General features: G+C 40.1%; 1 protein-coding gene across 5 annotated transcripts in view; it reads right to left on the reverse strand.

The window, feature by feature from the left end:
• The window catches only part of LOC124555813 (histone-lysine N-methyltransferase EHMT2), a 280,266-nt gene that overhangs the window by 155,230 nt on the left and 101,703 nt on the right, over positions 1 to 23,333 (reverse strand). For all 5 annotated transcript variants that reach the window (XR_006968595.1, XR_006968596.1, XM_047129879.1 and 2 more), the window contains 3 exons: positions 14,651 to 14,829; positions 8,840 to 9,001; positions 1,833 to 1,900 (listed from right to left, as the gene is read on the reverse strand). Coding sequence is in view for 3 of the 5 variants with exons in the window: in XM_047129879.1 (XP_046985835.1) it covers positions 1,833 to 1,900; positions 8,840 to 9,001; positions 14,651 to 14,829 (409 nt within the window). In the remaining 2 variants the exon portion in view is untranslated. The remainder of the gene's footprint in view (positions 1 to 1,832; positions 1,901 to 8,839; positions 9,002 to 14,650; positions 14,830 to 23,333) is intronic.

A 23,333-nucleotide genomic window follows, 5' to 3' on the forward strand; every position in this document is an offset into this window, starting at 1 on the left:
GATTCTAATTTCAAATTCAACCTTACCGAAGCTGACACATTTCAGGCTCTCTGTAATATGGCTCTCTCTAGCCAGAACAGGTTCTGTTGATATTTTACACAGAAAGTAAATATAACTGTAGTTTGTAAATCAAAGAAAACAATGTTATAATTGCAAGAAGTTTATTTTTTCTTTGTGCACAGGGCATATTGGTATTCTAAACGGTCTCAAAATATCACTTTTACACTGTTAGCAATGTAAGTAAGGCCTGCCATAGGGATATTGTTCAACAGTTGATAATTAATTACGCCCTCATAGGTAGCAGATATTTTGGTAACTATGAACAGATTTTTATGACACTGTCAAGTCCGAGAGAAACAACATGGCACCAGAAATAAAGAACACAAAGAGGCAAAGTAATGGCTCTGTGCTGCAATGCTAAGTGGGTAATAGTACTGCTGAACTCTGAACATAATGCTGAACTGATGCAAATAGAGAACTGTTGATAGACAATAGTGATATCCTAACAAGGGAACATCCCCATCGCACCCCCCTCAGATTTAGTTATAAGTTGGCACAGTGGATAGGCCTTGAAAAACTGAACACAGATTGATCGAGAAAACAGGAAGAAGTTGTGTGGAACTATGAAAAAATAAGCAAAATATACAAACTGGATCGTCCATGTGTAATATAGGCACTATTAAGGGCAGTTTGAGACTAGGAGCGCCGTGGTCCCGTGGTTAGCGCGAACAGGTGCAGAACGAGAGGTCTTCAGTTCAAATCTTCCCTCGACCGAAAATTTTAACTTTTTATTTTCAGTTTATGTGACAAACTCTTATGTTTTCATCACTTTTTTTGGAGTGATTATTACACCCACAAGAAAACCTAAATCGGGCAAGGTAGAAGAATCTTTTCACCCATTCGCCAAGTGTACTAGTTAGGTGGGTCGACAACATATTCCTGTCATGTGAGGCACATGCTGTCACCAGTGTCGTATACAAAATATCAGACGTGTTTCCTGTGGAGGAATCGGTTGACCTATGACCTAGCGATCAAATGGTTTCGGTTCCCATTGGAGAGGCACGTCCTTTCGTCAACTAATCACACGGTTTTGCGGTGCGGTCGCAAAACACAGACACTAAACTTATTACAGTGAACAGAGACGTCAATGAAAGAACGGACAGATCATAACTTTGCGAAAATAAAGAAAGCAAAATTTTCAGTCGAGGTCAGATTTGAACCAAGGACCTCTCGTTCCGCAGCTGTCCACGCTAAGCACGGGACCACGGCGCTCCTCGCCTTACAGTGCCCTTAATATTGCCTATCTTAGGCATGGACGACCCAGTTTGTATATTTTGCTTATTTTTTCATGGTTCCACACAACTTCTTCCTGTTTTCTCGATTGATCTGTGTTCAGTTTTTCAAGGCCTATCCACTGTGCCAACTTATAACTAAATCTGAGGGGGGTGTGATGGGGATGTTCCCTTGTAAGTAATTCTTGACTACAACAATACTATAGGTGGAATGGTTCATGCAGACCAATACCAACCAAATTATTCTCTGCCCAATAATAATACCAGTACATGAAGTAGCCTCAGTCTCATACCATATTGTGCTTTGAGAGTGCAGATATGGATGCAGATGATGGTTATTAGTTGCTGAACTACTGTCTGTTTGCTCAATAAATCCTCTTCTTTGCAATTTCTATGCTTTTACTATAAGAATGTACAAAATGGGAAATAGTCAACAGCTTCAAATAAGATATACACAAAAATTCCTGCTTTTAAAAAGGTAAAAACAACAAGAACAGTAACAACTACAGGCAAAAAAAAATCAAAGAATAAAATACACACCCAGAGCTTGCAGTATCTTCTCTGCATTCCCCGTCTTTGCAGCAATAAACAGTGTTTCCTCCATGCTCCTACAAAAAATGTTAATTAGTAACACACAATGAGTGACCTCTTAAACAACATGATAAAGTATAATGTTCTGCTAAAACAAGAAATGACTCCGGCATCATGCACTAAAAGAGAGAATAATAAAGCTATGAAACAGGCTAGCGGAATGTCATTGGTGGAATATAAATAATGGAAGGAACAGAAGTAACAACCCACTGTATTAAGTGAAGTGTTAAATGGTTGGCAACACATAGACAAAATTGCTAAGCTTTGAGACAAAGCCCTTGTTCAAAACACAAAACACGCGCGCGCACACACACACACACACACACACACACACACAGTCTCAGCCAACAACGTAGTACTGGCACTGCCATTCAGCTTGCTTGAGGAGTTGTGTTGGTTGGAGTTGGCAATAGGAGGAAGGAGCTGAGGAGGGGGATGGTGGGCTGGAAGTGAGTGTGGCTGGTGGCTAGGAATGAGAGACAGCAAGTGCATGGAATAGGAATGAGGGAATGATGAGCTCCCTCTGACGCATGAATGACGAACTGGGTTTCCAAAGGACTCCAGAACATGATTGCCAGTCATTTTATCCCAATAATCCACAAGAAAATAAAAGGGTTTTGTGAGTTACATGGATAGATTCAGATCAGGAAATTTGACACTGTCGCAAGTGATGATTTATAGGGATATCAATAAAAGAAGATGCGGAGGTGAAGTTAAAGTGGTCGAAGGGTGTGTGTGAACAGAAGTAAATAGAGAGAGAGAAAAAAAGACTACCTATATGGCTCCATACAAACCATAATTTCTGTATCTTCACAGTCCCTACGCTAAATTTACATTGGTTTTACAAACAGACTCAAATGCTGGTTCTCTAAATTTTCCCAATAGTACCTCACGAAAGGAATGACGTCTTCCCTCCAGGCAAGTAGCAATAGCCACCTCCTGTAAGAAGGTTACAACATGAGCTGCTTTTGTTGCACCAGCATCATTGTAGTAATGACTTGTTAAGATGTAATCTATGCCACAGGTCAAGTAATTCTGGGCATGCTTCAAGGATGTGGCTGAGTGACAAGGTCACTCTGCAATTGCACTGAGTAGTATGCAGCTGTGTCTGAAGTCAGTATGATCAACAGGAATGTGACAATTCTACAGCTTCTCTTTCAGAGAGGTGAAGGGATGTTCTCCAATTCTTGGTGGAGGCTTTTATCATTCAGAGTTTGTTGAGTCTGATATTGTTCATCCACTTTTCTCTCCATTTATGTAAAATACGGCATCTTAGATGAACCTGTAATACAGCTTCTGGGATTCGTACTGACATCAGGTCCAGTGGAGAGGCTTCATTATTTAATATATCAGCTTGATCAGTGACTGGTATGCCAATGTGGCTCTGTGTCTAGAAGAATACCACAAAGGTTCCTGTATTGTACACATTGTACAAAAGTTCACAAATCATAGAGACCAAGACTGAGTCAGTGAGTGATTTTCAATTGTCTCAAAACTACTGAGGGAATCACTGTAGCAGTATATAGCACTCTGTCATCAGGCCACAAGTTGCCCATCGGGACCATCTGACCGCCATGTCATCCTCAGCTGAGGATGCAGATAGGAGGTGCCTGTGGTCAGCACACTGCTATCCCGATCGTTAAGATGGTTTTCTGTGACCAGAGCCGCTACTATTTGGTCCAGTAGCTCCTCAGTTGTCATCACGAGGCTGAGTGCACCCTGAAATACGGCAACAGCGCATGGCGGCCCGGATGGCCACCCATCCAAGTGCCGGCCACACCCGACAGTGCTTAACTTTGGTGATCTGACGGGAACTGGTGTATCCACTGCAGCAAGGCCGTTGCCTTAAGGGAATCACTGTGCAGGAAAATATTTCCGGCAAGATGAGATCTACATGTGTGAGAGCTTTACATATTACTACTAATTCCTCCATGTAAATGTTGAATACAGTGTGAAGGGAGTATTGATCTTAAACATTTCTGTCAATAAATGAATAGCCACATCCTCATCATATACTTTGGAGCAAAGGTTGCACAGTCGTGGAGGACTGAACAGAACTTACAGTGATGAGTTTTACCATCTGCATGATCCTCACTGCCACACTGGAGGTTCATTTGCACTACATGTCGAGGAATACACCATGGGAAAAGCTCCACCAGTGAAGTAGGTGAGCAAGTTATCACAAACAAAAAGAGCTCCTGGTGCACGTGGTTTAGCCTAATTGCTGCTGTTCTCCCTGTTCAAACAATTCCTAAGAAGATGGGTGTTGGGATACTGGAGAAACAATATGTAACTCTTAATATTCTAGCCAATAATAAATTTTAACCACAGAATTAGATAAGATTTCAGGACAGTGTGTCTTTAAAGGTGAAATGTGTGTTTCAAGAAGGCGACTATTGACAGGGCTCATGTAGAAGGCTCCAACTGCAAGACTGGCTCCAATGTGGTGCACAGGGTTCAGTAGGTCTAAATCAAAAACCTGTGCATACCTGTAAATGATACACCTATAGTCTAGTCAAGCTTAATGATTGGTCAAATTTCCCTACAAGCAATCAATCTGCTACCAAAGAAGCGTTTCTGAGGAAGCTTATGGAGTTTAATTTCTGCATACAGGTTGTCTTAGACTGTCTTATATGTGGTAACCATGATAGTTTGTGGTCGAACAGGAGTCCTAAAAAGTGAAAGTCATTTATCACTTCCTCTTGTTGGTTGCTCAGATATATTCCTGGGTGCGAGTCCGTGTATGGAATTCCAAGTATGTGTATTCCTGAGAATTTTGTAGGTGAAAAACCATAATTATTATTATCGGCTAATTATCAGTCTTCTGAATGTTTGAAAATTATGTTTTTCTGAGTGTAATATTGTAGCACTACCATACAAACAGAAGATGTCAACACACATTATTGGTGACACATTTTGTCCTGTAATGGTGGCAATTACGTTTATGGCAAACGCTCTTAACATTTAGCAAGCAGAATTGGTACTTTTTGCCACTGATAATAGAGTTATAATAAATGAGAAAACAGCAGAAGAATTTGTAAACAGTATTCTCCAAGGAATTATAAAATGGTTTTCAGAAAGATTTCGAAAGAACATACTATATTTAGTGCTGTACAACAAATAGAGTCACACCAACAACTGATATAGCACATGAGCAGGAGTTGCTAAATAGGATGTACATACTGATAAAAACTTGAACTGAAAGAAGTATATTACTGAGCTTCTCAAACAATTAAGTTCAGCTACTTTTGCTATTTTTGTAATTGTTAATCTTGAAAACAAATGAATTAACCTCCTGACATATTTTGCGTATTTCCACTCCCTGTGGTCTTATAGCACAATTTTCCAGGGAAACTCACCAATTAGAAAGAGTATTGATTGCAAAAAAGCAAGCAGTAAGACTAATATATGTTCATCCACGGACATCATGTAGGTACCTCCTACAAGCACCAGGTATTTTTAACTGTCATCACAATACACATATTTGCTAATGAAATTCAACATAAATAATCCATCACAATGTGACAACAACGGTGATGCCCATACCCACAATACTAAAGGGGGAAAATGACCATTATTACCCATTATTAAAGCCGTCAGTGGCTGAGGAGGGAGTTCAATATGCAGCAACAAAAATTTTTTATCATTTGCCCAATACCATGAAATCTCTGACAGGCAGCAAAGCAAGTTTAAAATCTAACTTAAAATCATTTTCATGTCTCCTGGACAACTCCCCCTATTCAGCTAACAAATTTCTATAAACACACACACACACACACACACACACACACACACACACACACACACACACACACACACTTACTTTAAGTGTAGTTGCGTGAGCAGGACCAAAAACATAATTTCGTTCATCAATGTTAAAATTAATCATGTATACATATTCTGCAAAATGACTCATTCCACATCATTTCAAAAAAAGAATTGTTTGAATGCTCTATAGTTCCTTTTTTCATGCAACAGATTCAAACAGGGAGCAGGGTTTGAATGGGGAGGGGGAGTTTGCTGAAAGAAAAATCCAAACTTGCAAAATATGAGCTAGTCTAATATCAATGGATTGCATGTCAACTAAAACCAACTTCCCCAAACCATCTGCACACCTATCAAAATTCTGAAAAAAGGAGAAAGGTGAAGCAAGCCTTGAAATAGGGATTAGACTACAATATTCCAAAACAATGACTGAACACAGCACAGTGAGTAATCCAATTCATTACTTAATGATTAGCTAAGTCAGCATAAAGACTTAACACTGAAGTCAGTGAGTCAGTAGTCTGAGAAGAAATAGTCAAATGAGGAGGAGGAGGAGGAGGAGGAGGAGGAGCAGGAGGATGGCATGGTGGGGGTAACTGCAGCACAAGAAATGGGAAGTGCTGCAATAGCTTGCAGTCCTATGCTCACCACTTACATACTCACGAAAAAGTCATGGGCCCTCTAGGGAGGCTCAGGAGGAGGCAGCAATCACAGTCTATTCCTCAATCCTACAATCCTCCAGAGCTCAGTCACTGCTATCCTCAATCTACACTCATACCCTCCTCTCTGCAGCCTCCCAATTCCTCTGTTCTATCCCCCTGCCCCTCTCCTCCTCCCAGTCCAGTGCTTCACAACATCATTGTGGGCCACATGCAGCTCCTTGTGTATGGGACACAGTGATCTCACTGGTGCTGCATTCAAATCCCACACTTCTACCTGTACCTCCCAGTCATCAGCCATCCTCCTCTCCAACTCATCCTAACCATTTCAAGCTGCATTCTCCCCAATATAACCCATGATGTGATGATGATGTTTGGTTTGTGGGGCGCTCAACTGCGTGGTTATCAGCGCCCGTACAATTATCCAATCTTTGCTCAGTCCAATTTCGCCACTTTCCTGGATGATGATGAAATGATGAGGACAACACAAACACCCAGTCATCTCGAGGCAGGTGAAAATCCCTGACCCCGCCGGGAATCGAACCCGGGACCCCGTGCTCGGGAAGCGAGAACGCTACCGCGAGACCACGAGCGGCAATATAACCCAGTCGAGCTGCCATGCCAGTACAGTTGGACAGTGTAACCATGGAACGTTTTCAGTCTAGTTCATGTGTCTACCAACCACTCAACACCTGAACTACCCAGTAAGTTGTATCCTTTACTCCTTCTATTACTTAAAGATGTCAAATAGTAACAAAAAGTCCACTCATCACAACAGAACTTCGCTTATCATCTGGTGACTTAGTTACATATATAAAAAAGCAACTGCCTGAAAATATTCTAAACACTGCACGATATACCACACAGTGCTCCTCAAAGCAGGTGCACATTTCATTTCTATTTATACACATGTAGTGTCACAAAATGTTAAGAAACAAGAGCAATGAACATTTACAATTAACCTGGCCTAAATGATTTTGTATAGTTTAAATTTTGAAGCGGTATACTTTTACAGTACAATACACTGCCTGACAAAAAAAAAGTGAAGCAACCAGAACACATTGTCGGTAGCCAATGTAATTTCACACATGCACACAAAATCAGTTGGTATATAAATGCCTAGAGTTGCAACTCCCTGTGAGAGTTAGAAGGACCATCACACTGCATCAGTGTTGTTCATGTTCACTGTTGTTAGCAAGCCTGGTACAGTATAAAAGGGGCACAAACAGTGTCAGACATTGAAGGATCACTATGAAGGACAGACACTGAGATACCACACACACTTGTGGGACAGCATTATCAGCACATGATAGGAATTTGAAAGGGGCTTCACTGTTGGCCTGCATTTGGAACTGAACATCATCAAGACCTGTGGGCCATTTAGATGTGACAGTGGCCCAACGTTGGACTGTATGGGAACATGATGGCAGACAAATATGTCGTCAATGTTTTTGGTCAACTACATCTGACCCTCACAATGTAGGACAACCTTACTGTGCACCAAGAACATTGTAACCCCTTCACAGCTGTGTCTGCCATCCAAGAGCATGTAATGGACTCACTGGAAGAGTCCAAGTCATCCCACACTATTGGGCTGAAACTAGCAGTGGCTGAAATAGGGAATTACTGTGTCACATGTATGGTGCCAATAACACCACAACACAAACACCTACATTTGGAGTGGTGCCATGACAGAGAAGCATGGACTGCTGATGAGTGCCATCATATCGTGTTCAGCGATGAATCGGAATCTCCACTGGCCCGAATTATATCACAGGTGAGTATGGTGGTGAACTGGAGAGAGGTCCCAGTCTTCCAATGGTTTGGTGAGACACAGCAGTGCTGCACCAGGTGTCACAGTGTGGGGAACCATCAGGTATGACTTCAGGAAATGGCCGATAGTAACTGAGGGAATTCTGATGGCACAATAGTACATCAGGGGTATCCTGTGTCCTCACACGTTACCTCTCAAGTGGCAATATTGTGATGTTATTTTTCAACAGGACAATGGTCAAACACACATGGAACGTGTCTCTACAGACTGTATGGTTGATGTTGAGGTACTACCACGGTCAGCGCGATCCCAAGGCCTGTCCCCGATAGAGCGGATGTGACCAGCTCAGAAATCAACTCTGTCTCAGTACCAGCATCTAGGATATCATGAACCAGTTATAACAGTTGTGGGCCATGTTGCCTGAGGGTAATACACAAATGCTTTATTGCACCCTTCCCAATCAAATCTATGTATGCATCCAGCCAAGAGGATGTGTGATTCATACTGATAAGTGGGCTCATAATGTCAAGTTCTTTGTAAATTTGACTCGATATTGTAATCGTTGAAATAACATATATACCTTCTCAATATATATTAAGTTTCACTTTGTTTCCTCCTCCCCTTCTGGGTGCATCACTTAATATGTTACACAGTGTATATAATCTGAAGCTCTAGCCTGCAAACTACATTCATATCTGGCTTGCTCACATAAAAAGACTATATCTCATAAAGGAACAATGTATACGGATATCATATACCTTGAAGTGTTTATTTCTTGCTCTGAAACAACCTGCATACTGCAAGCTGTGTTAACCAACTGTGTGAGTTTTTCCTTGTCAAGTGGTAATGTCATCCCTTTTTCTCTCTCTTCAATTATGTTTTTCCTGCTGGATTCCTTAACTGTCATTCTAGCAGTTGATCTGCAATGTGAAATAGTAGCCTGATTAGCTAGCATACCAATAACATACAATTTTAATGCATGAGTGAACAAAAATTGGTTCAAGTGGTTCTAAGGACTATTGGACTTAACATCTGAGGTCATCAGTCCTCTAGACTTAGAACTACTTAAACCTAACTAACCTAAGGACATCACACACACACACATGCCCAAGGCAGGATTCGAACCTGTGACCATAGCAGCAGCGTAGTTCTGAACTGAAGCGCCTAGAACCGCTTGGCCACAACGGCCGGTGCATTAGTCAACAGCTTCATTTTATTTTTATTAGAAAATATGTTTAAACTATGCACATTACAGTGAGTCATTGGATAAGTGACAAAGACTACAAATCCAACGACCCAGGGTTCAATCCTCAGTTAGTCTTACGATCTTTTCTATCACTTATTTCTTCTTTCATCTCTCACAACCATTTGTTAACATAAAAAAGGTCAAAATGCACAGTTGTTTGGAACTGATGTTAAACTGCATGTCCCCCGTAACTGGCCATGTTCAGCTGAAAGGTCAGAGGAAGTGACGGCATATGATTTCTAATATCACTATGTCCTTTACTGGACAGTGATGTTCAAATCTACCATTGAATTGAAGACAGGACTCAAATTTATGCTAAAAACATATTTTACTAGTGACTCACCCTGGCTTCACATGTGTAACACTAAGTATCTATGGCTGGCAGAGTTGTTTAGCATAGCAGTAATAAATTACATACACAAATCTTCCTTGTGAATGAGTGTATTCATGAACAATGTATCAAAATCCTTACAGTAGTTACTGAGATTAGCCTTCACATACACACAGCAAAACATCGGACTTTAATTTATAAAATGTACAGCTACGTCAAATCAGTTTTGTGAAGTACTACATCAGTCAAGATCAAATAATGATATGTCATCTGTAAAGAAATTTAATTGCATCATTGCCTGTGATGATAAACATTATTCTGAGTGTAAAGGCCTTCAGGAATGATGTAAGTTTCAATTATATTTGTGGATTAAGAAAGCAAACAATATCAATGCCAGATGGCTAGAAGAACAACTCTGCCACATTGTTGATGAAGAAACTACCCTAAGATGAGCAGGTTCCCATTTATATATAGCTATTCGCTGCTCAAAAATTAAATAATGAAAATTGTAATGGGGGTTTGACCCCTATTGCCTGAAATACTTGTCCGACGTCTTAAACCACCACACTGCCTCACTTGATAATCACCGCTAGCTTCTGAAAGTCATCAATGTATGCCTTTTATGTTTCCTGCAACTGTCTACGGCATTTGATTGTGTGACTATCAGTATTCTCCCCAGGTATATTGAAGTTTTGTGGGACTGACGGTGCAACCAACCAATGGCTAATGTCATATCTAACCAAAAGAATGCAGGAAATTGTACTTAGTAATTCAACCAATGTAGTCCAGGATTATTATTCTGACTGGGGAGAAATAACATATGGGGTTCCCCAAAGGCTCAATCTTAGGTCCACCATTATTCCTCATATATGTAAACGACCTTCCGTTTAATATATGGCAAGCAGAATAAGCTGTTTCTGCACATGTCACAATAGTACTGTAATCAATCCAAGCATACATACAGAAATAGAAGAAATTGTAAACAACATTCTTAAAAGTATCGCTGGCTGGTTTTCTGTGAATGGTCCCACTCTAAGTTTTAAAAAGGAAACATATTCAGTTCTTCACATCTAGGGCTATTACTCCAATAAGTGTAACACATGGTGAGGAAATAATAAATAGGCTAAGGGTATTATGCCAATAAGTGTAACACATGAGGAGGAAATAATAAATAGGCTACAAACTTCAAAATTCTTAGGTGTTCATACTGATGAGAATTTAAACTGGAAGAAGCATATTTTGGAACTTTTAAAACAACTTACTTTTGCTGCTTTTGCACTTACAATCATCGCAAATCTTTGGGAGAAAGTAATCAATAAGCTGACATATTTTGCATATTTTCATTCAATAATGTCATGTGGGATAATGTTATGGGGTAATTCATCTTTAAGAAAGAACATCTTCATTGCTCAAAAACATGCTGTAAGAATAGTATGAGGGGGTACCAGAAAAAAAGCTGCATTATTTTCTAACAGTTATATATTTTCAAATTGTTTACAAAACAGCCTTAATCCCTTCAAAATACTCTCCATTACAACTATTACATTTGTCCCACTGGTTTATAAATGGCTGACAGCTCCTCCCTTGTTTTATCTTGGCTCCTTCAATGTTGTCACATCAGTGTTCTTTCATAGCCCTTTTCATGCATGGAAATAAGAAAAAGTCGCACGCAGCCAGGTCAGGCGAGTAAGACACGTGGGACAGTGGCACCACGCCATTTTTAGCCAAAACCTGTCTAACAGAGATAGCTGTATGTGCAGGTCCTAGGAACAAACTTGGCAGCAACCCTTTTCATTCCTAAATCTTCTGTTAAAATCCACTGAACCACACCTCAAGATAATCCACTAATCTCTGACAGTTGATCAATTGTCTATCAACAGTCTGTGGCCACAAGCTCTCAAATTTTTTCAATATTTTCATCGATTTGGGCACTTGATGGACATCTGGAATGAGATTTGTTATCAATCGACTTGTCACCATTTTTAAATCGAGCAAACCAATTATAATCTTAAGTTTTTCCCATAGTGTCATATTGGTAAGCTGGTTTCAACATTAAAACAGTTTCAGCAACATTTTAACTGAGTAGAAAACAAAATTTCACAGCTGCATGTTGTTCATTTAAACTTGCCACCACAAAACAACAAAACAAGAACAAAACAGCACTAGCAAAAACTATCACTGCACATGAACAGAACAAACCACGTCAACATTGCAGGTGGCACTGAACTGGCAATGACTTGCACTATACACGCATAGCAGCAGAAATGGCAGAAATGCAAACTACACAAGCTCCATCCACGGCTGGGCATTCTGACTACTGCTTCACAGTATATTTATTCCCCCATCAAGTTTGTTGTAAATAATCCACTGCAGTTGAAAAGGAACAATTATGTACATAATTACAATACCAGAATGAAAATAACCTTCATTACTCCACATTAAGATTGTCTTTAGTGCAAAAAGGGATGTACAATGCTGCAACTAAAATTTTTGAAAACTTGTCCAGTCATATAAATTGTCTGACAAGCTGCAAACTAAAATCTGAAAACAAACTGAAGAAGTTTCTCCCTGACAACTACTCCTATTTCATAGAAGAATTTCTATTATTGTATTGTGTAAAAGTTGGTGGGTTGAATAACTGACTCACATCTGTATATTGAAAAACAAACAAAAATAAAATAAAATAAAAAACTTATAAATGTTCAGCCCATAGCCATATTTACAAATTAATTTGAAACATGAATGTAAAATGACTCATTCCACATTATTATGATGCATTGTGCAAATGATCCATGGAACATGAAACTACCTACCTACCTACCTGCCTCTACAATGAATCACGAACATCTACATCCCATCTCTTCTGATGATTCTATTTTACGAAAACTGCATATCATCACTCCAAACACATTTATGTCTAAGATAAATACAGAAACACATTGATCAAGCATGAAACATTGAAACACATCATATCTCACTGTGTCCTTAGTGAAATGTTGGGCACCGTCTTATTCATTACAGGACCAGCTAACATTGTTTATCCTATTGTATAAATAGAAATTAGAGGAATTTCTATACTATAATATCCTAACTGCAATTCTTAGCTGTGTGTGTGTGCACGCTGCTGCTGCTGCTGCTGCTGCTGCTGCTGCATTATTCTGGCAAACCCACAGTAACATTACACTCACACATTGTAATTGTCACTCATCGCAGGCCATACACCAAGATATACTCTTGCAGATTATAAGCAGAGCAAACATATTAACTTCAGTATATCAAACATTTTTAGTGACGGTATAACATTTACTTGCTTATCATCTACACAGTTACCTATTTCTATACAGATACTTTTTACTTTGTCTTCAACAGTGGCCAGTGTGATTTGCTCTTAGTCCTTTTTTTCTACTTTTCACCTTTGCCAACCATGTGAAAAGGGAAGTTGTTGACTACTGATGTCCATTTCATGTAACACGATTGCTTTGGTTGGAGGTGTTTTATTTGTCCTATGTGTTGCTGACATATCGGAGCACTATCAGAAGGTAACACAAAGCAGGTCTGATATTCCACAAGCTCATATTTTGTTCACTAGTCAAAACTGAAGAACTGTACTGAAGGGCACAAGTTTTTTCACAGTATCTATATAAAATGAAACACACATCCTGTCAGGACCTATGGCCTTCCACTATATAGTGACTTTAGTTGAATATGAATTTTGCAGTAATTTGTGTTCATATGTGGCTTTTAAAAGTTCATTACAACCCAACATTTGATAAAGTAAATTAAAAAACAAATTACACTAAGAAATGCAAAGCAGTAATAAAGAAATTCATACTAAGAAAATAGAAAATACAGTATTACTCCGCAAACTGGAAATTGCAGAAATGTTTACATAATAATAGACAATTTAAAATACTATCATAATATGAAGGAAAGGTAGTAATGCTTACAATAATGATACACTAAACTACTTTTGGTTAAGAAAAAGAACAACACAACAGATTGTGCAGAATGATTTTGTAATACTTATGTTTCTTTAGATAACTGAAATTATTTGTTGAGTAGAAAACACATTAACTGAAGCACATTATGCAGTGAAACTTTGATGTGGTTAGCATACCATATTGATTAACAGCATAACCTGCTAAATAAAATCTAAGAAGACGGATACACCATAGCAAAAGTAAATTTTCATCACAAAGACACAAGAATAAAAAAAATATTGCATTTGCACACAAACCTATGCTAAAACTGCAGAGGAATATCCAATATATGTTGACAGTAGTGTGCAATGTAGAAACCTAATTGTAGTCTTACGTTAGTGACAGGGGAATGGAAAAAAACCACACAACACCTAATAGCCATATTGTATTATCGAAACAAATTACACACACTTTGTATTATTACTAATACTTTTTATTCTGCGATATGTTTATCATGTTACGCCATGATCTTAAGATGGTCTGTTGAGCTACATTACTGAATTGAGGGCAATTTTTTTTTAAAGATGTTGCATGCTCTTTGCACATCATCACTACAAATGTACACTAAACAGTTACAATTCTTTATATAGTCATACTGCTTTTTTTTTTTACTCACATAATGAAGAAAACATTGTTCAGGCCAACATATGCACACAAATATATTTCAGCACCCAACTTCATAAAGATTAACAATGTGTGAGAATCCATGAGGACAAATAGTGCCCAATATTGGTTCAAATGGCTTTGAGCACTATGGGACTTAACATCAGTGGTCATCAGCCCCTAGAACTTAGAACTACTTAAACCTAACTAACCTAAGGACATCACACAACACCCAGTCATCATGAGGCAGAGAAAATCCCTGACCCCGCCGGGAATCGAACCCGGGAAGTGCCCAATATTGATATGCTTCTTTTAACAATGGTGTAATATTTATTCTAAAGTAAGGTATGGCAGTAGTAGTAGCTACATATCTTACACACTATGGCACTAACTTGATCAGAGAACTTACTCTTTTCTTGGTGGTTTCAGTTCAGGAAGGTACACTGGAGTTTTCAGAGTACTCAGAGTCAGAGTACAGTCCACTGGAGGAGAGACTTCACCACAATGTGGGCATGATAAAACTCCTCCTTTTGTAACCTGGCACTCTCTGTGATAGAAGTGCTTACCATTGCACATAACAAAGTTCCCCTGCAATAAAAGTATTAAAGAATAAATTTTACTCTTCAAATAAATACCTTTATGAATTACATCTGTAACAGCAGTTGACAAAATGAACTGCTCTGAATTTATGCAGAAGACAGCTTTACTCTCTCATACCCTGCAAAAATTCAGAAATAATACATTGGTGAAAAAGTTCATATTGTTTTTGTTCTGTGTGTTGGTATTCCAGTTGCTATGGGTTTATTTATCGATAGTCAGTTTTTATTTGTAATTCACTGTTGCTATTTGAGTTTACATATTGTTGTTTTGTCATTTGGAGCTGTGGATGCTACAAAATGGAGTGCCAAGTGGAGAAATCTGAACATTTCTGACATATTATTCTGAGTTCAATAGAGGGGTGACAGTAGTGGAAGCAGCCAGAAACATTTGTGTGGGGGAATAATCTTACTGGACAGAGCACAGCAAGAAACTGGTTTTCTCAGTTTACGGATGATTGTTTTACGTGTTAGTGACTCTCCAATTTCAGGAAGACCTTCGGGGGTTTGATGAAGATCGTTTAAATGCATTAATCCACAATGATCCACATAAGTGTATGTGACAACTGGCAAATGTCATCAACAGTGATCATTCCACCATTGTATGGCATGCAATGAGAAAGGTTCAAAAATTGAATGTATGGGTACTGCATGCTCTAAGCTAAAAATTACAAATGTCAGCAGGTGTCCATATGTGCACCTCTGCTTGCTCATCATCTACTGGTTCATGAACAATACAGATCATTCCTATCCTGTATCATTATTGGTGACAAGAAATGCATCTTTGTGCTAACACAAGGAACAGAAAGGAACGACTGAGCACAAACAAAGCAGCAACTCCCCGTACAAAGATCTCCACGCATCCACAGAAGATAATGTTATGCATCTGGTGGAAAAGCGATTTTGTGGTGTACTATGGATTGCTTCCCCACGGTGTCACCATCACTGCTGACATTTATTGTAAACAACTGAGATATCGTGCAGAGAAAGCCCAAGAACAATAACAAGGAAGACTGTGTGAAGTGATGCTACTCCAGATAATGCCTGCTGGCATTCTGGTTGACTGACAAAAACTACCATATGGGAGTTCACTGGAAAGTCTTCCTGCACCTACCTTATTCACCTAATCTTGTGCCCTCACATTTTTACCTTTTTTTCCTCTATATCAGACAACCTTCAAGGAACTTTCTTTATGGTTGAAAATGTGCTCTGAACATAGCTCAACAAGTTCTTCGCCTTAAACCTGCACAATTTCTGCAGTCACGGAACAGAAAAGTTAAACCAGCATTGGCAGACTGTTGTAAATAGTGAAGGAGAATATATTATTGGTGACTGAAGTCTCTGTTGCGTGTATCTGTTGTGTTTATTAAATTTGTCGAAAAATACTATGAACTTGCGCACCAACCCGATATGTTCGCTAGAAGGAATAAGAACAAATATGCATGACACAAAATTAACTCCACATTTACACAGAATATTTGGTAGGCAGTATTGTGACTTATTTATATGTATTGACAAAATGGAGTTAGATGTCTAATTGAGTGAAAGCTGCATGTACAATGAATTTAGTATTAAATCTTCATCATCCATGTAACTGCACTCAATTTTGTTCTGAACTGTCTGCTTCTGCTAGACAATAACATAACCAGTTTCTTTTGAACTTGGTATGACTGACTAAAGCTTTTCTTCTCACAAAGTAAAACATGTAAATGCAGAAATTATCAAGCTCACATTAGTGTCAGTATGTGTGAAAATAAAACTTTCTGAGGAACTCCCTGAGGAGTTTGATACTACACCACTGTCAGAAAGAGTGATTGGCTGTCCCCAGTTCTCTTGTGCGTTTTGGAGCTTATTTGTGCAAGTGAAAAAGAACTGGACAAGAAAGAGCTGTTCAATAAAATGCATTGGAGGATCCAGAAGCAGTATCGAGATCAACTGCCACAGATATGGGTAAAATTTCTGTGATCCATTCTATGAACACTAGGGCAGCTACCGAGCACAGAGCAGATAAATATATTTGATGTACCTTCACTCATGACGAGGACAATTTCAGACATTATGCATCCATCCAGTTCACAGGCCCACTTACAGAGGCCACCTCAGTCGGCCCCCTGGCATGCCCTGTGGAGCTGCCAAAGAAACAGTATTATTGAAGTGATCGCGAACGAGTGCTCAGCCGATTCTGTAGCCTGTATTTCATTGTATCTTACGTGTTGCTCTATAAAGTACTATGTTCCATAAATTGTATTTGTTCTTGCTATAGCAGTCTTAGAGCAACAGAGGGGGGAACAATATGCATAACAAACTCCATGGTAAGATAGAAAGAGTTGACTGCATGGCCGCCCACTTCATACATTGTAGCGCCTACTGCATGGGCATCCCACTTCATGTCCAACCCAACATGGGATGCCAGCATCACAGGTACAAAGTAGACTAGCGTCCAAGTGGTGTACACCGGGCAACGTAACTAAGTTACAGCTAAATAGTTTACAGATATAGGCTGCTGGACCTCTGGTGGTTGCAAATTACCTTAGGATATCCCAGCTGTTAGAGGCTACATAGCAATGAAGCAAAACAGTTCTGCCAAGAACTACCTGACAAAGGACTTAGGGAATACCCTCCGGCTCTTACAGCTAAACATAGAGGGAACAAGCAGAGCAAAAAGTGAGTATCTCACTCAAATATTGATTGAAAACAAGGTGGGCGTTGTTCTACTACAGGAACCCACTGCTCAGACGAAACCCAACTTCATTCCAAGTTTAAGCTCCCTGGCTACACGTTAGCTGCTGCGACATACCATGCAAGTTACGGATCTGCAACATATATCAAGAATGATGTTGAAGAGGTAACAGATGTCCAAACAAAAACGGAAAATAACATCCATACCATCAGGCTGAAAGTTGCCAACACACAGATTGTGAACATCTATAAGCCCCCAGCACAAACCATGGGTAAATGAAGCTGCTCAAAATATTCCACACCCAGGAATAGTAATTGGAGACTTCAACAGCCATAACACACAATGGGGCTACAGAACCACAAATGAAGATGGTGAGAAAGTATCAGAATGGGCTGAAATGGAACGCCTTTTCTTACTATTTGACAGGAAGGACAAAGGGACATTCCGCTCAGCTAGATGGGCTCAGGGCTAAACTCTCGATCTCTGTTTCGTTACCACTAACAACAAAGGATTACCCTTGCAGAGCAGCAGGAAGGTGCTCAGTGATTTCCCTAGAAGCAAACACCGACCTGTACTGGTGAAAATTGGACTCAAAATCCCAATTGTGAAGTCTATACCAAAGCCACGATGGAACTTCCAAAAAGCCAAATGGGAAAAATTCTCTGAAGAGGTTGATCATATTATTCATATTATTCAGTTTATTCCACCTAAAGTTAGGCACTACGACAGCTTTGTTAGACTAATTCATTCCATTGCCAGAAAACATATTCCAAGAGGCTACAGAGAGAACTACATTCCTGGATGGAGCCCTAGATGTCAAGAATTGTATGACGAATTTAAAACGACTCGAGACACCAAGGTAGCAGATGAATTGATTTCGTCCCCAGATTCAGCTAGGCAAAAGAAATGGATGGAACTAACTGAAAACATGTCTTTCCAACACTCTAGTACGAAAGCTTGGAATTTATTAAGAAAGCTCGGCAGTGCCACAAAAGTTAATATCTTATCAGACAAAACAAATCCTAACAAAATAGCAGCCAGGATTGTTAATATAACAAGAACACCAAGCAACAACAACAAACAGAAAGCCAAAGAAATAAAACATGAGCTAAAGTCTAAAATGCCTCGAGCACAGCCTTCCGAATTTGCACAGAAAATCTCGGCAGCCGAAGTTGTTTCAGCCCTAGATACTCTGAAATCTGGTAAAGCGGCTGGTTGTGATGGTATATACCCAGAGTTCCTTAAACAAGCTGGCCAAGGTGCAGTGCAGTGGCTAACTGCACTGTTTAATGAAATTCTCGCAACAAGAAGACTGCCAAATCTTTTTAAGAAAACTAAAATAATTGCCATCCTGAAACCGTCAAAATCTGGTAACAATCCTGAAGACTATAGACCCATTGCACTTCTAAGTGTCTGCTATAAACTGCTGGAGAGAGTAGTCTATAATAGAATTGCACCAACTATCCTGAAACACATTCCTGTAGAACAGGCTGGCTTCAGATGAGACCGCAGTTGTAGCGATCAAGTGCTAGCGTTGGCAACATACATGGAGAAGGGCTTCGAAGACTTGAAGAAAACAATGGCCGTGTTTATTGACCTAACATCAGCATATGATACAGTGTGGCGGAAAGGCACGCTTCTTAAGTTCTTAAGAATAATTCCATGTAAAAGAATTGCACAACTACTCAATAACACGCTGTCCAACAGGAAATTCCAAGTTCACCTAAACGGTCAAGTAAGCAAGGTATCATCATCATTTATTGCCTTATCGGGCCTTTAAGGCCTACAGCAAGAAGAACAAAAGGAAAAGTAAAGACAAAAAGACTTACAAAAGTACTCTATACAGTAGTAAAAGTTACATATGTACATTACAGCTTAAAGAAAAACGAAAAAATAAACAGGGCATTCAATCAAAGGTTTAAAAGGCAAGAGGGATACATTACAGAAACAAAAAAAAACAAAAAAAAAAACACACACGCAGTGTCTGTCAATTACACGAGAGGAGGGAGCTGTTGCAGATGGCAGTCCATCTCATCCGGTCGTTGGCGTCCTCCTCCACGGCTGCTGGTTCCACTTCTTTCAGGATCGTTGTTATCCTATCCTTCCATCGAGTTCTTGGGCGTCCTCTAGGGCGTTTTCCTGTGGGTTGAGAGTGGAGGACTCTGTTTGGAAGGGATCCGTCTGCCCGTAGGATGTGGCCAAACCATTGGAGTCTCTTCTGCGCCAATATTCGTCCAATGTGTGGCTTTCCATACCGCTGGTATAAATCTTCTTTTTTTCTTCGTTCCCATTTACCTTCCATGGCATTGTAGATGGGTCCATATATCTTCCGAAGTACCTTCCTTTCAAATGCACATATTGCTTCTTCTGCTGTTGCTGATGTTGCCCAAGTTTCACAGCCGTATAAAAGTACTGGTCTCACCAGTGTCGTGTATAGGTGGATCTTGTTCTTCTGCGATATCAGCCGAGATCTGAAAAGATTGTTCAGGCTAAAGAACATGCGATTAGCATTTGTTATACGTTGCTGTACTTCTTTCGTTACTTCACTTCTATTTGTTAGTATGGAGCCCAGGTACTTGAACTCTTCAACTCGTTCGAAGGTATGCCTGTCGACATCAATGGAAGGAGGGAGATCTCGGCGGCGTGATACAACAAGATATTTAGTTTTTTCCTCGTTCACCACCAGCCCAATTTTCTCTGCATTGTGGAGGAATCGGGAAGTATCCCTGCGTACTTGCTCTAGAGTGTCGCCAAGGATCACAACATCATCAGCAAATGCCAAGATTGTGTCTGCTCCCACCATCTCCATCTCTCTGGTTCGACAAGTGTCACGGCTTACTTTTTCCAGGGCCAAATTGAATAATATTGGCGCCAATGGATCTCCTTGTCTCAATCCATTTTGTATACTGAATGATGGTGATAGTTGATTACCAAACCGCACTTGGGCCGTAGACTGAGAGTAGCAAGCAGCAATTAAGCGGATGTATTTTGATGGGATGCCAAGTTCCTCTAACGTTTCCCATAACGTGGCGCGGTCAATGCTGTCATAAGCTTGTCGAAAATCGATGAAGATGAGGTGTAGATCCTTATTGAATTCGTAGAATTTTTCTATCAACTGCCTCAGAGTAAATATGTGATCAATTGTCGATCGTCCAGCAACGAACCCACATTGATAGGTCCCTACAATTCCTTCAGCCAGTGGTTTCATGCGGTTTAGTAGCAGTGTTGTAAAAACTTTGTAGCCAATTTCAAGTAACGAAATCCCTCGGTAGTTGGATACATGAGTAGCATCTCCCTTCTTGAATATGGGACATATGATTGCTCCCTTCCATTCCTCAGGAATAACTTCTGCTTCCCAGATGGTAGAAATTAATCGTTTCAAAGCACCCACCAGTGTTTCCCCTCCCAAGCGAAGCATCTCAGCTGTGATACCACTACCTCCTGGAGCCTTGTTGTTCTTGAGTGCTTTTAGGGCAACACTGATTTCTTCCTCAGATGGTTCAGGGACTTCAACTCTGTCAAAACGGGCATCCGTCTGTGTTGTCCCTACTGGTGGGTTGTCGGGATTCAATAGGTTTTCAAAATGTTTTTTAAATAGGGTTGCTTGCTCTTCTGGCGGTACAACTTCACCCGTCTCATTCGTTAGGACCAATGTACGTTGTCTGTATGCGCCTCTGGCGAATCTTGAGGCCTGGAAAAACGAGCGTGACGACTTTGCTTCTTCGACTGCAATCAACAGGTAAGCAAGGTATACAATTTAAATGACGGACTACCACAAGGATCAGTATTGGCCCCCCTACTTTTCAATTTATATGTCGCTGACTTGCCAGAAACGAAAGCAAGAACATTTATCTATGCTGATGACATAGCCTTGGTGACGCAGGCTAACGATTTTACAACTTCAGAAATGACTCTCACTCAGGATCTGCGAATTCTAGATGAATTTTTTAATGGATGGCGACTCAAAGTAAACAGAAATAAAACTGAATCCTCCACCTTCCATCTGAGTAATACGCATGCTCGCTATAAACCGCAAATTTCCTTTAGAAATCAGTTGCTGTTATATAACCCATTCCCAAAATATCTCAGCGTGACCTTGGATCGTTCGCTAACATATAGAAAACACCTAACTGAAACAGCTTTAAAAATGAGAACCAGAAACAATATATTACACAAACTCTCCGGAACAAGCTGGGGAGCTAAGGCATCAGTACTCAAAACAACTGCCCTCTCACTTGTATACTCTGTTGGGGAATATTGCAGCCCAGTATGGCTGAACAGCGCTCATACAGCCATGGTAGACACGCAACTGAATGTAGCCATGAGAAGCGTATTCGGGACAATAAAATCCACACCCACAGAATGGCTACCTGTTCTGTCTAATATTGCACCACCAAAGTTACGACGTCAAGCAGCGTTGAAAAGGGAATGGGAGAATTGCTCCAAGAATCCCGAGTTATCGCTACACCAGGACTGTGATGCCACTCAAAGGCAACGTCTTAAGTCCGGGAAACCGTCCTGGAGACTTGGAAAAAGGCTTACTTCTGAAGGATTCCAACCAGAAACAGCATAGCGGGAAGAATGGTTCGCAGCCAATCCCGATTCTGCAGGTCTCATTGCTGCTCCTACACGAGTACCTCCTGGATTCCACTTACCTAGGAGGTCGTAGACCACCCTAAATCGCATATGCACCAAGCACGGAAAATGCCAGGACTTGAAGCATAAGTGGGGAATCGCTGAAAGTGCCAAGTGTGACTGCGGACAACACCGACAAACAATACACCACATAGTCACAGAGTGTCCCCTACGGAAATATGCTGGAACTCTGACCAACATACGAGGTCTCTGAGGAAGCAATCTCCTGGCTGGATACTTTAGATATTAACCTATAGTTTTTATTACAACTTGAAGCTCTGTTTGTCAATATTACTGTTTATAAAAACCACATTTTCTCTTTTACATGTAACTCATCCTAGTGTTTTTATCCGTATGTATATTATTGATTTATCGATTTAATCTAAGACTTATATTACCATAAATTAATGTAATCTATTTTATTTGTAGCATATGCATATTGTGTTGCCAGGAACATCATTGCTGTTCAATTCAAATAATGTATCCTTGATGCCAAACGAAATAATAAAAAGGATGTATATTCACCAAGAAAACCTACGTTGTCTGTGTTGTCAACACAAATATTTACCGGCAGCCAGAACACAACACAACATCAGCTCCCCACCAACGGCCAACAGAGACCGCTACTCATTCGCGGAGCCTGCAGAACAGCTTCACCAAAGGTCGCAGCTAGCCCAGAAACTACTTTGATATGTGAGGCACATGATCGCAAATAGTTCCAGCAGATACATCCACCAAACTGTCTTTATAGGGCGCCGTACTGCCGGCAAACGGCAGTTTGATGCACCGCTTGGAAGTATACAGAGCTGCCACCCAGCAGCCACGGCCAGATGCCTCTTCTAGATGGCTGATCTCTTCCAGATGGACTCTGTATAGTTGACAAACATCTTGACATTGTAGAATTGTTTTATTGTGATATCTCCCTATGAAGAGACGTGTCTTTTCTATTATTATTACTTATTTTATATTTGGAACACTCCACAGTTGGGTTCGAGTTGGTTGTTCTTTTGGAGATTGTATTATTGTTTTGTTTTGGTGAGGCCAATAAACTGTTTTCGGACTTGTGTTTTCCGCATGTCTCTTCTTCCAGCACAGATACTTCAGTGGTGACGAGTTGATTTAAGAGTTTCCCATGTTTGCTCAGTTGTTGTCCACTATGGCACACGGTATTCCAGGTATTG

The sequence above is a fragment of the Schistocerca americana genome, chromosome X (assembly GCF_021461395.2).
Source record: "Schistocerca americana isolate TAMUIC-IGC-003095 chromosome X, iqSchAmer2.1, whole genome shotgun sequence".
Classification (NCBI taxonomy): Eukaryota; Metazoa; Arthropoda; class Insecta; order Orthoptera; family Acrididae; genus Schistocerca; species Schistocerca americana.